At 43.5% G+C, this 13024-nt stretch overlaps 1 protein-coding gene across 3 annotated transcripts in view; it reads left to right on the top strand.

Moving 5' to 3' along the window:
• The window catches only part of LOC135394183 (formin-binding protein 4-like), a 28091-nt gene that overhangs the window by 7877 nt on the left and 7190 nt on the right, over nt 1-13024 (top strand). For all 3 annotated transcript variants that reach the window (XM_064624777.1, XM_064624778.1, XM_064624779.1), the window contains exons 9-13: nt 1076-1483; nt 7897-7981; nt 8040-8104; nt 8165-8269; nt 8333-8469. In XM_064624777.1, coding sequence (XP_064480847.1) covers nt 1076-1483; nt 7897-7981; nt 8040-8104; nt 8165-8269; nt 8333-8469 — 800 coding nt within the window. The remainder of the gene's footprint in view (nt 1-1075; nt 1484-7896; nt 7982-8039; nt 8105-8164; nt 8270-8332; nt 8470-13024) is intronic.

Here is a 13024-nt window from a genome sequence, read left to right as displayed (position 1 = left end):
CGGCATTTTGCCTCCCGACTGTCTGCAGCTGCGCAGCATTTGGGGTACTTCTTTTGCCACTCGCACAGTGCAGTGATAACGTCAATATCGACTCTACTGAGAGCCTATATGACCGGCGTACTAAAATTTTGAAATTCTGCGTCGTTTGAATATAGGAAGTTCCCGTGCAATTTGCGCACCCCCAAATTTTCAGACCTTTTTTGGAGAACAAGTAACAAAATTTTGTGAGTAAAAACAATTGGGTCTTGGAACGGAATGAGGGTGCTTGCTCCAAACTTAACGTCTGTTGCAATCAAGTATTTGTCAATTCCTATAAGCTTTTTGTATCTTGAAAGATCCTTCAGCAGGTATAAAATTATTGTAGGCGATGGACAGCATTCGCTGTCAGAGGAGAACGCAAGATATCATGTAATGCTGAGTCACAACAGTGCTTTGAATCTAGGTTTATGAAATATTTTTTGTTCCCACATTATTCGAGAAAATAAAGTGTTTCCCGTTTCAAGCAGCCATTGACTCCTTGCCGCGGAATATTGCAGAATTTACAAGTCGGTGCTGCAGAATTTTGAATTGCCGCAGCAGAAAACCAGGGACTTTAGTCGAATCGTTAGTCCTTGCCGCACGTATGCGGTCACGCGATGGAGGAAATATAAAAGGCTCGCTCTTTCCAGAATATTTACTTGCAGGCGAGCACACGCATAAAAGGCTTGCTTCACGGTGCTAACGCAGAATTTTAAAACCGAGCGTCAATTGGAATTTTCTGGAATTTCGAATTAACGGGATTACACTGTATGGGATTTGGATACTTAGCTTGAAGTTATCCTGGGTCAAAAAGCAGTTATTAACAGCAACGTGAGCCTGCACCCGTCAAGTTTTACCACAAAATGGGGAAAGAGAATACTGAAAGTCACAAAGAAATGCAGCGAGCGGTCAAATGGCTATGTCAGAGTTCGACGTGGAAGTTTGTATCTCGATGACACGTAGAAGGGGGCGTAGTTATTTTTCTTTCAATACCTGTGGTGCGGCGAGAATTTGAGAATCCAGTCTTCTCAAGATGTCGCATGTGATGCCTTTGCAGGCCTCGCTCCTAGTGGCGTACGGAGAATCCGACAGCGAAGACGATTCAGACACAAGCGAGCCAGTCACATCGTTGAGCCATGACGTAGATTCCAACGGTGCCAAGCAGCCACAGGTGGAGGCGGGAAAATGCTTTGTCGACGCAATCACGTCGGCTGACACGCCCAGCGACGAACGTCGAGGTTTCGACTTTTGCGAGGCCAAAGATTCCGAGCCCACCAATAAAATTGTGGCACGGAAAAAGCGTCTGATGAGCGTCAGGTTTGTTAAGTCAGACGAGGTGTTGTACCCGAGTGGAACTACGGACAATGACAGCGACAAAGAGGTGTCAGAACGAATTGAGGGCCCAGAGGAAGACAGTGATTTTGATGATGTTCTTCAGGCACTGGATGATGCTCTTATGGAATCGGTAAGGAATGGAATTGCTGTGGGTGTGTGTATTGCTTTTGCGAAAAAAGAGAAACTTGTAATGTGCTCATCAGAAATCCGCCGTGTGGCAATCCTTAACAGGTGACATTAAACCCGGTTCACACTGTTACATTTAGAGCCTGAAGTTTTTGGGAAATATTTATTTCTAAATTCGGGGGGTAAGAATAGGGTAAATAAACATGAGCACTAAATTCATGCGAATTCGGGTGAAAAAAAACTTCCAGTACACTAAATTTGGGGACAAAATCGGGCTCTATTACAAACGAACTGTACTGGTTTGGTACAAACGGTGATGTAACTGCATTTGCTGCCAAACAAGTAAGTTATTTATTTATGTTACTCTCAAGGTATACACTACAGAGGGGAGTGGGTTATAATACAATAGGAGCGCACTACTTGTACACGTACATAAGCAAAACAAATCGAAATAGAACTAAAGATGATTATGCAAGGTAAGCGAGATGATCCGTTTGTGCGACATGGAACTGCGTGATGGAAGTAATGTTACAGACTGTTGAGGGAAGGTGATTCCAAGCAGCTGATGAGCGGGGGATAAATGAATTGGCGAACGTGTTCGTCACAGCAGACGGGACAAGGACTTTATGCAGATGAATCTAATCTAGCTGATGTGTGATGCGGGGGAGTTATTAATTCACGTTTAAGTGCAAGGTTGTGAAAGTAGATCTTGTGAAACATTGCGAAAGTGGCGATTTTTCGTCGTGTTTCAAGCTTCAATAGCGATAAATTTTGTTTCATTAATGCAACACTCGACGTGCGATGGAAGGTACTTAGTATGAAACGTGCAGCCCTGTTCTGTATTTGTTCCAGTGATTTGGTGAGCGAGGAAAAATGAGGGTGCCACAGTACAGAGGCATATTCAAGTTGGGGTCTAACTAGAGACGTATAGAGAGTTAGTTTAAGGTGGCTAGGGACGCGGGCAAAGTTATGCTTCAAGTAGCCAAGTGTCCAATTAGCTTCGTTAGTAATGTATACTCGACATGCGTTTTCCATGATAAGTTGCCTGTTAAAATTACTCCAAGGTATTTATAAGATGTTACTTGCTCTAACGGTATGATGTTAAGATAATATGGTGTGGACAACCGCTGAGTGCGTGTAAATCTCAAGTGTTTAAATTTGTTAATATTGAGAGCCATTGACCACTTCTGACACCATTGCAATTGCATTCCTACAGACGTCCCAGTGAAGGCAATTTGCCGGGTAAAAATAGGATTTTCACCCTAAAGTGTCAACCTTCAATTCGGGGAAGAATCGGGTAAAACCCTAAAACTTCAGGCTCTAGTTACATTGAATGCGTGCCGGTTGCCAGGCTGTGGTAGAAGAAGAATGTCAACGCATACGCACACGTTGGAACGCAATAGAGTGAACCAGACTTTATTTTTCAACATCAAATTATGCATGGTACTCTCTTAAAATGACAGTATTCACCTTATTTCAAAAAGATGTTACCTATAATGGTAATGGTAAAATATATGGTAATGGTTACCTATAATGGTAAATTGTAGACATGACCCTGAGTTTGGGGTAGGACGACACAGGGACAGCACAAGTTAACAGGACTAGATTCAAACCAGGAATGAGTTTATTCACAACCACAACATTTGCTGTGTTCTTCTGTCCTCCTTGGGACTACCCGGTCTTGAAAGTTCTATGTAGTACTCTCTTCCTCTGCCTTCGATAACAAGGTGTTAGACGCAGTATCAACTGTCCTCCACCCTTTCGAGGGCAACCTTGCAGCCTCAAAGGGAGCTGTACTTGCCCTATTGTATTCAAGTTATTTCCGTCCACCTACCATTAGTGCTGTTTATCGCACAAAACTGGGCACCTTTTCAGTCAAATTCATTGTTAAGGAACACAAGCCCTTGCACCCCCTGAGAGTTATAGTCAATGAGAATGGCACGTGGCAAAGAATCGTTCCTAGCTACATCCAGTGCTTCATTGCATGCATTTTTCTCCCTTCATCCCTTGCCCTCACCAACTTCTTGACAACTTCTTGACATTATTTCACCTTTCCATGGACATGACATAAACTGTTTCTCATTGGACATCAAGGTCTCGTATTTCACCCTGGATATCAAGACACTCCTCTGCATATTTTAAGCACACCACTGAGAGGGATCTAACAACCTTCCAAACCAATGCAGGTATTCCCTCTTCCACGTTTCTTGGCTTGTTTCATTCTACCCTGCTTCCACAGTCGTTACTTTCAATGGCAGTCATTATACCCAGAAAAATGGCATACGTATTGGTTCGTCCGTTGCCCTCAAGCTTTGCGAAATCTGTCTTGAAACTCTAGATGAATCGCTTCCCTCTTTCGTGGCCCAGTCCATTGGTAGCACAATTGTTAGTAGGTATGGTGACGATATTTTCGTCCTGAGTTCCGACCCCTCCCATTTTCAGCAGTTTCACTTGGTCGCCCAATCAACTGCTCCTGAACTTCTTTTCACTACCGACTTACACTTACTGACTGCTTGGATCTTACCTTCCATATTGACAATGGGTTCTGTTGGCAATATGGATGCTCCGACCTGAAACCCTGCTCTTCTGTAATAGTTGTCAGCCTAAATCTGTTATATATCTCCTCATAGTCAAATCATATTATAGTCAAGTCAAGCCTCACATATATGCTTTGAAACGGTCTTCCCAAATAGAACGACTTCTCCATGCTGGTTACCATCTCTACACTATCCACAGGTACATCTGGTATTTCCTTGCCCTGCAGAATTGCCTTCCCTCCCCTAACCATCATGGGTGGTCCCTCATAATTCCCTTTTTCCTCTCATTTCATGGGCAAGCTTGCGGCCCCTCGTGGCATCAAGGAATTGTCTTCAACGTTCCGCTCAAACTCTCAGTTCTTACACCATTTTTTGCGTCCCAAATCTCTGCACCACTGGCCATGTCCACTCATACGTGCCTTGCCTGAAAAACTCAGTGTATCATATACCTCTCAGTTGTGGTGTCTCTTATATAGGCCAAACTAAAAGGTGTCTCAACCATACCCTCAGAGAGCATGCAAATAATGCAAAACACAAGTCCGTTGTCCGTGCACAAACACATTGCTCAATGTAGTTGCTACACCCTCCTTGACAGATCATCTTCAATTATCTCTGCCTATTGACGCACAACCCGAAACAGTTTTGTAACATAGTCAACAAACAAGTTTGCATGCCCATGTCACTAGTTAATAGTGAACGCAGGCCAATTCCACGCAATCACTTTGCTGACATTTTCAAAGAATTTTTGCCAGTGTCTTTTCGCCTGTCAGCAGGAGCTACACATTCTCTCCATCTCCATGTTCGAGTACCTAGGTGTCCACACATCATCTAACCTGTCATGAAAAACCCACATAACCCATATATGCGGTCAGGCAACTCATCTCTTTGTTTCATTCGCCTCTTGTTTCATCAGGCTCCTACCTACGTTTCCCTGAATCTTCATTTGTATGGATCACTCGTTCGGCCCAAACTCGAATGGGGCATCAGTGTGGGACCTGGCTACTGATAACCTACTGAAAATGACCGAATCAGTATAGAATCGAGCTGTGTGCTTTATCCTATCAAATTACAGCCGCACATCAAGTGTAACACACGTGAAATAATGTTTACACTTATCACCTCTCACACATCGCCGAAAAGTGGCCTGTCTCATCTTATTCCAAAAAATATACTACCACGATGGTCCCGTTCTTTCGTCTTACCTATCTTCTCCACTGCACTTTTCACGACGAGTCGATTACGCACGTAAAGCCCTCGTACACCTTTGCCACACTAATTCTTTCTCTGACTCGTTTTTCATCCGCACATCTTGTGAATGGAATTGTCTACCGTGGAACGTTGCTGATATCCGCGACACATCCACCTTCAAGGACACACTCTAAGATTTACCTCACCACCAACCCCTTAACATTGCGCAGTGTCAGTGTCCATATTACTTTTAACTGTATTACTTGTATTGCTATTGTTTTCTGTTACGTTTGTATTTGCAGAGCTTTATCTTTTGTTATATGCTTGTCTGTTTGCACCTTCCCTCTGCAATGCCTCACGACCCTGAGGATACGTACTATAAATAAATAAAATATCCTGTAATGACTAACTCTCCCATACCCATCTTCCATATGCCAGGCTGTGTGAGCAAGCCCTCCATTGTCATCAGTTCATCCATCGCTGACCTCATTAACTCGATGTATTAGGTTCCTCCATATTCTCGTTCCTAGCTTCTTTTGTATCTCTGTAAGTGCCTGGTTGTTGTCCTATGTGCTCTCGTGTCTGGTGGTGAGTAAACCCATTGCTAGTTTGAGTCTCACCCTGTTAACTTGTGCTGTCTCCATGTCATGCTACCTCAAACTGAGCTGATTGTCTACAATAACTAAAGTACACCAAATCAGTAAAATTCAAAGCCTATTGTTAGATGTTTTGGTTCATTGGAATTTATTTTTACAGAAATGTGGCTGGTGTTTATCGGCATCCATTTGATACAGAAAAATCAGTTGTTTAGACTAAAAACAAGCACTCAAATTCAGGTCGTCACACTAATTATTAGAAAAATTAATGAGTTGGCCTTTTTAGGTGAACCGCAGAACATAAATGAACAAAAAATAACGGAGTATATGTGCACTGCGGAATATGTGCACTTGTGCATGTCCTCTTGCACCGTAAAGGGAATGCACCATCTAGTTGTAGTTTAAGCAAGGCTTGCCAAGTGAGAGAAGATCTCTATGCTGAGATTGTTGCAAGGTGTTGCAGGTGGTCGCCTGGTATGTGAACATGGATACGACTATTCGTATGAAGCTGCGCTGAATGTGTTGTGTACCATCTCGTGTGGTGTTTTAGCCCTATGTGTACAGATACGAAAATATTTGAATATATTCAGTTTAAAAGATGTACATATGATTCAATCCGAATATAGGATTCCAATTTCGATTTGGAATTTGAATGGAATACACAGTCATTCCCTTTGGTAGTAGAAAAATTATAAATATTTGCGCAGCCCTCCCATATTTGAAACAGCAAATGCGTAGAACTCGCTGTGGTACGCACAGCTATTGACCATGATGGCAGTACGCGCTTTCTAGTTGACAGCATGCAGCTTGGAGAATGAGCACTCTACATTTGCAGTAGAATTGTCCCCCTCCCAAAAAAACAACAATAACATTCGATTAACCATTAATTTTCCCCCTCCCATACCCAGTTACATGCTTCGATAGCTACACCAAGTGAGGGTCTGTATCTGCCCCTGCTCCTGATGAATTTCCTATGCGAAGAGAGAAGACAACCGAAGTGCCAGTGCCATCTACTCAAGAAATTGCCAAACTATCTTAGAGATGAAGGTAGTCACTCTCAAAGCAGACAAGGTAGAGCACGCCCTAGCCGCTGCAGACGATGTTCATGACGCACGCGTTGTAAAGAGGGGGAATGATGTTTGGGGAAGGTGCTGCTCAGCCTGCTCAGGGGTGGTGTCTCGGTGCACCCAGGGGAGGGGAAGAGGGAAAGATGATGGTGGTACAGGAGAGGAAACGATGTGTAGTCCCTCTTGCTCTGGGAATTGGGAAGTCGCGGACAACTACCCAGCACAGAAAACACACGAGCATCCCTCAGTAGCCTTTATTGGGATGCTTTCTGTACCACGATAACCGCCACGATAATTGATACTCCACCCGTTCGTTGTGGTGGAACGACAAAAAGAAGTGGACTACAAGGATGTCCACACCTTCACCGTTCTGCTATAGAATAGGCTGAGATCCTCTAACGGCAAGATCAAGAGGTTCCTTTTAGCCAAACTCTCCAATTACTCTGCGAGCATCACCTTTGTAGAAAACTTCAAGCAACGCAAAATGTTCACGATTGTCATGGGAGACTTCAATATGAGCATAAGAAGGTCCCAGAGCAGCTGGTTCGCGGACTTTATGAAGGAAGCCTACGATTTGCATCTAGCCAGTGACGATGAAATTCCCACAACCCGTACGGGAAGTGCTATAGATTGCTAGTGGTTGTGAAGTACGTCAGCTACTTCAATTTCCACAGGCCCCTACTGTCCATCGTCGGAGAATGCCCGTGATTAGCTCTTAAATGCTATCACATTTCAATGACAATCTGCACAGCGATTGCAGCTGCAGTTTTTGTTGTTGCATAGTGCTTTTTTTTACCTGTTTGTGCTTTTCTGACCTGTATCGCAGGTCATGTACAATTCGAGATAGTGCTGGTAGGTGTACTACTTCGTGGTAAGGCATTAACGTGTGCAGTTTTCTATCCCTCAAGGTAACTAAGCAATTGGTAGAGTTCGGTTAATTTCTAATAGCATCTCTTATGCCATCTTGGAAGCTTTCCTTTGCAGCCAATAGTTCAAATTTTTATGTGTGACTGCAATCTTTTTACGTAGAAAAACAAAGCTGTGAAAGAGAACAACAAAGATCTCCAGGGAATGTCACAGGACAATGTCGACAGTGTCACTCAAGAGTCTTCAGGTACACCTATTTTTTGCATCATACACAAATAATGATGCATTGAAAACATCAATTACAGATGGCTCACCCAGATCTGATCAGGACATGATGGTGGACTCTCCTGCAGTCGTCCGGGACTATTCCGTAAGTGAAGGTTGATGCATTTAGGAAGATTGGACTGACCATGTATTTCATGTTCTTCAGGATGAGATTGAAGCCTCCCTGGTTACCATAATGGCAAAGCTGGCACACTTTATTGCTGCAAGCAGCATGAGTGACACTATCCACGACCTTGCAGTTCAAGTCCAGGTATAACACTTTGTTTGAGGTCAAGTTTGTTTGATCACCTAATTACTTGGTGCATGATTTCAGACCCGACTGCAGGACTGGCGTGCTGGAGCCCTGGATCCCAAATACTTTTGGACAAAGCTGCAGGAAGTACACGATGCCTTGCAACTGAGAGAAGCAAGCATGAGCCTGCCTTGTGACTGGAGCTGTCATTGGGACAGGTATGACATCAACGACCTCTACTCCCATTCTGCTCGGATGTTCTGGAGTGTCTGTCTTTTGGAGACACTGGGGACACTGTGTTTGCTCATACCATCTGGATTAGATCAAGAGTCATCACTTGTTGTACTCGTTGCTTTAAAAAAAAATTGGTCATCGTGCTTCCCTCCTGGCATCGCAAGGTGTTTCAAGTATGGATGACAACCTTCACTGGTGAGTTAGGTTTTTATTGTTTCAAAATATTGGTGGTAATCAGCACTGAATAGATAAGTGCTGTCAGAAAAGAACGGTTTTTATCCACCCCTAATGATGTCTGCCACTTCACTGAGAAGGGGTGCATTTTGCGAACGAAAACAAACTCGAGTAGCAGTAAATTGGTTAGGCAGTTGACGTGATGTCACAAGATCCCTTTTGCAAATTGTCCATGCTCTGCCATGGTGTGCTCGAACGTAAAATAAATTGTTGCGTTATTAGTAGGGTTCCGGGTTTTCGGATTTATAAAAAAAAAATCTGAAAAACACACACCGGCGAAATTTGAAGCAATTCGGATTTATCCGAAAAGCTCCGCATTTGTGGATTCCGGTAATTGAGAACGGAGCACGAAAAGCCAGGCCTTGATGACTGGATGGTGTCCTTTGGTGTCAAGACAAGGAAGAGTGGCTCCAAATCCACTGTGCGACTGTCTTTCACGAAGCATCCGTGTAATGCGCTGAACTCCTTCCTTGCCTAGAAGTAATTTGCCATTGGAGTCACTGAGTAGGGTACCTTATTTAGTTACAATATTGGACATGAGGGCATTTTGAGTCCATTTCAGCCACTTCCCAGGGCTGCTTGGAAAACATCCACTAACTAGGTTTTTCTTTCCTTTTTTTCTGTCAATCGTGCTTTCCCCACAAAGTAGACCAGAAAACACATTTTGTCTTCATGAAAGGGCAGCTTGATGTTGCAACACTAACAGCATGATCGGACGCAAGCGAAGGCTGTCTAACGATTACGTAGAGGTATACCAGGATTCTGAGGTGTTCACGTCGCCAGGTGATCGTGGCATAGGTGTCGTCGTCTGCAGGCTCTCCGGCATGACAGTGAGGGCTCTGGGGAGGCAGCATCTCATCCTTTTTGTGAACATGTCGTTTCACAGCTGTAGCTTTTTTGCCGTGCTTCGGAGAGTAATGTAGATACGATAAATAAGAGACGAAAAACTCTGAATCCCCTGAACGTAACAAACTCAAAAAAAAAAAAAAAATCCTCCAAAATAAACTGAGAAAAATAAACTAAGAAAACCCGGAACCCTAGTTATTAGTGACGTTGAAGTAAGCAAACAGTTGTCTTCCCCCTTGGCAATAATACTGTATGTAATGGGCTAAATTAACATTGAATGGTGACGATCCTTCGTTAGGTCCCTCAAGCCGCTCTTCGTATCTCAACTAGTGGCTTCCAGTGGGCTTCCATCAGTATCTGGATTGCAAGTAGGTGGGATTTCCATCCTTCTCCATCCTTTGTGTATAAGCGTAGAAGAGACTTAAAGGAGCACTGAGATGAACCCCCTCCCCCCTTTTTTTTTTTCTTTCTGCAGCATGTTTTGCAATAAATAAAATAAACGCGCGAGACCCGTGTTCCGCGCACCTTTAAAAAATCACCCACTCTTGGTCTGTGCGAATTGAAGATTGGGGGAAGGAGGAGTGTAAAGTCGTGTCCTTGCAGCCTATTCCCCTGGCATGTGACTCCTGACATGCAGCTCAAGTGGGTATAAGCAGCTCAGACATGAGAATATCGTATCCTGTCTGTTTTCGTATATTTGATTGTGCGGTGACATACCATGAAAATAATTTTTGCATGGTGACTCCTGATGGATGACATGACACATGAGACAGGGTTTTGAGCCCAGGTTTTTAAATGTCACCTCATTGCTCCTTTAACAATGAGCACCAAGATTGAGTATGCAAATATTCTAGGCTGAATTTTGTCTCATCTAGAGGGGTTGTGACAGTTTGATATGCCTCGTACCTGTAGCTCGTTACTATGGACAGAAAAAACGGACCATAAAGCGATTCGTCCGTATTACCGAGTATTAGAGAACAACTGAAAAAATGAATTTGTTGAAGAAGGAAAGCAGTAACGAAAGGGTTTGTTCGCACGCATAACGATGTGCAACGTGGAGGGTGTGGTGCTGGTCGTCATTGTCCTTAGAAAAATTAAGCACCTCATGAGCCATGACAGCTGTGAGCCTGTGCACTCACTGTAGGTCATTTAATAGTCAGTTCTTCAGACAAATTGAGTGGCCATCTCTGTGACTGGAACATCCCGTTCAGAGCGTGCCTTTTTGTTTTGTTCTCACAAGTTGTTCCTGTGGTGTTGCATGCACGTGGTTCCCACTGATCCTTGAAGCCCTCAAATACCCTGGAATTTGAAAATGCCATTTTCAAGGTCTGGAAAATACTGGAATTTTTCGGTCCTTGAAAGCCCTCAATTTTGCAACATTTTCTCGTTCTCGTGGAGCTGCTGGTGCAAATGCCGCTTACCCCAACGCAGAACTACAGGTTTGAAACCACAAGGGTTAGCACTCTTTGCAGTGGGAATCAGCATCAAGAAAATAGCATCGACATCTGTTATATTAATAAGTATTCCTTTCTGTCCTATGACATTCAGAAGTCGTCAGTCACATTTGTGAACAGATCACTATTGTGCAGTCCCCACGTATTTATTGTCTCACGTGATACCTGTAGCTTCTAAATATTTTGTGAAACCCTGGCTATAAACTGAGTTTTACATCTCAGACATTTTTATTCCGATTGAGTAGGAACCACAGCGCAGCAAAACCAATGCTGTTCGTGATAACGAGACATTAGATACGTAACAACTTTATAGGTTTGCACGTCCACTGTCTGAAAAGCAGGGAAGGGTAACGAACGTATTTTCGTTACTGCTATATTTTTGTTTCCATTATCCGTTTCTGATACCAGCCTTTCAATTTCGGCTCCGTTATCGTTACCATCTCCCATTTCGGTAATATACCGTTTCTGTTTTCGTTACCATTACCGTTACCTTTCCCTACTGAAAAGTGAGCTTCCACTCAGTGAGCGAGGGGATAAATCCACTGAAAAAGTCTGGTCCGCATAAAAATGGTCTACATTTTGAGTTGCCACAGTACGTATTGCGGAAAAAATTATTCTCCTACATGTGGTAGTCTAGCCTTGATGTTAGAGGAGTCATTCCTATTGGTGGCCTCACTGGGTTCGGTCTCCTCTGGTGTCAAACATGAATACTAATATCGGACTTTGTTAACTAACATAACTTGTTGTGTCACAACCCCTTTAAGGCTGTCTTGGTTTAGCAGCCTTTGGTGCTAGGATAAGGTTAGTGTAATATGTTGTGATGTATTTTACTCGCATAATCACCAGACTTCAGCCCTTGCAGCAGGTGCCAACATCGACCGCCAGCCAAGTGGACCAGCCAAGCATTACGTGGTGTCCTTCTTTGCAGCTGTCATAAAAAGCTGCAAGGCGTTCATGCCTTGAGGGATTTGTATTCAGCTGTTCTTGCAGGTGCTGACGGTCATGGGCGATCGCAGGATTTTTTCCAGGGGAGGGCGAAGAGCTTTCATACGGGGGTGGGGTGGAGGGTGGCAAAGCATGCAACCAATGGGCAATAGAATGACGACGATCGAAACCTGATATACAGATGACTCAGTGGATACGATTCAGATTATAGTGACGACATTGAGTATGAATCATGACGCCGTGTGAGTGAAGAGCGCATAATTTCCAGGGTGTCCCACCCCACCCCTCCTTGGAACACCCATGCTAATGGTGCTTCCATGTATCGCATTATGAGGCTGTAAAGAATAGAAATCCTGCTATGACTTGATAGCGCATGAGTTGCATTTTTGTTGGTGGTTTTGCCTGGTAGAGATTTTAGAAGACAGGTGCCATTGTGTGAGGCGTTCTCTACAGCATTTTGCTTCAAAAGTACTGGGTAAAGTGGCAGCTTCAAAAATTTTCTCGCTAATTTTCGAACATATATAATATATATATATATATATAATAAACTTGGTTGCTGCATTATTTTTGCGAGCCATGAATATGAATAACCACAGTTACTGTATATTAACATCCTGTTTAGAAAATAGGGCTACACTGGGGTTGCCACTCCGGGCTGATGCCATCTCCGTAGCTTGTTATAGGATGCTATAGCAGCTGCATTGTAGTGTAAGAACAGTTTTTCTAATTGAAAAGTTTTCTCAAACTACAATGTAAAAAGTATGGTATAAAATTTTGACAGCAATCATTGTGTCACACTACTTAATGGTAACGCACATACTTCCAAGTTGCAAAGCTTAAAAATAAATGCAAAAAGTAGTGAAATGAAAAGATCGGCATACAAAAAGTACTGCATCTAAATGAAGAAAATGTAGTCGATTGTGAAGTCATTGTTAGAGATGAGTGTGGGTATGAAAATTCGTACCCTTACCCACACCGCACCCGCGGGCGCACGGCCCGCACCCGCAGCAGTGTCATTGGTGCAACCCGCACATCCCAACGTGTGCCCGCATACCCGCAG

The sequence above is a fragment of the Ornithodoros turicata genome, chromosome 5 (assembly GCF_037126465.1).
Source record: "Ornithodoros turicata isolate Travis chromosome 5, ASM3712646v1, whole genome shotgun sequence".
NCBI lineage: Eukaryota > Metazoa > Arthropoda > Arachnida > Ixodida > Argasidae > Ornithodoros > Ornithodoros turicata.
The sequence above is the reverse complement of the archived record's forward strand: the minus strand, read 5'-3'. Positions and strand labels throughout refer to the sequence as shown.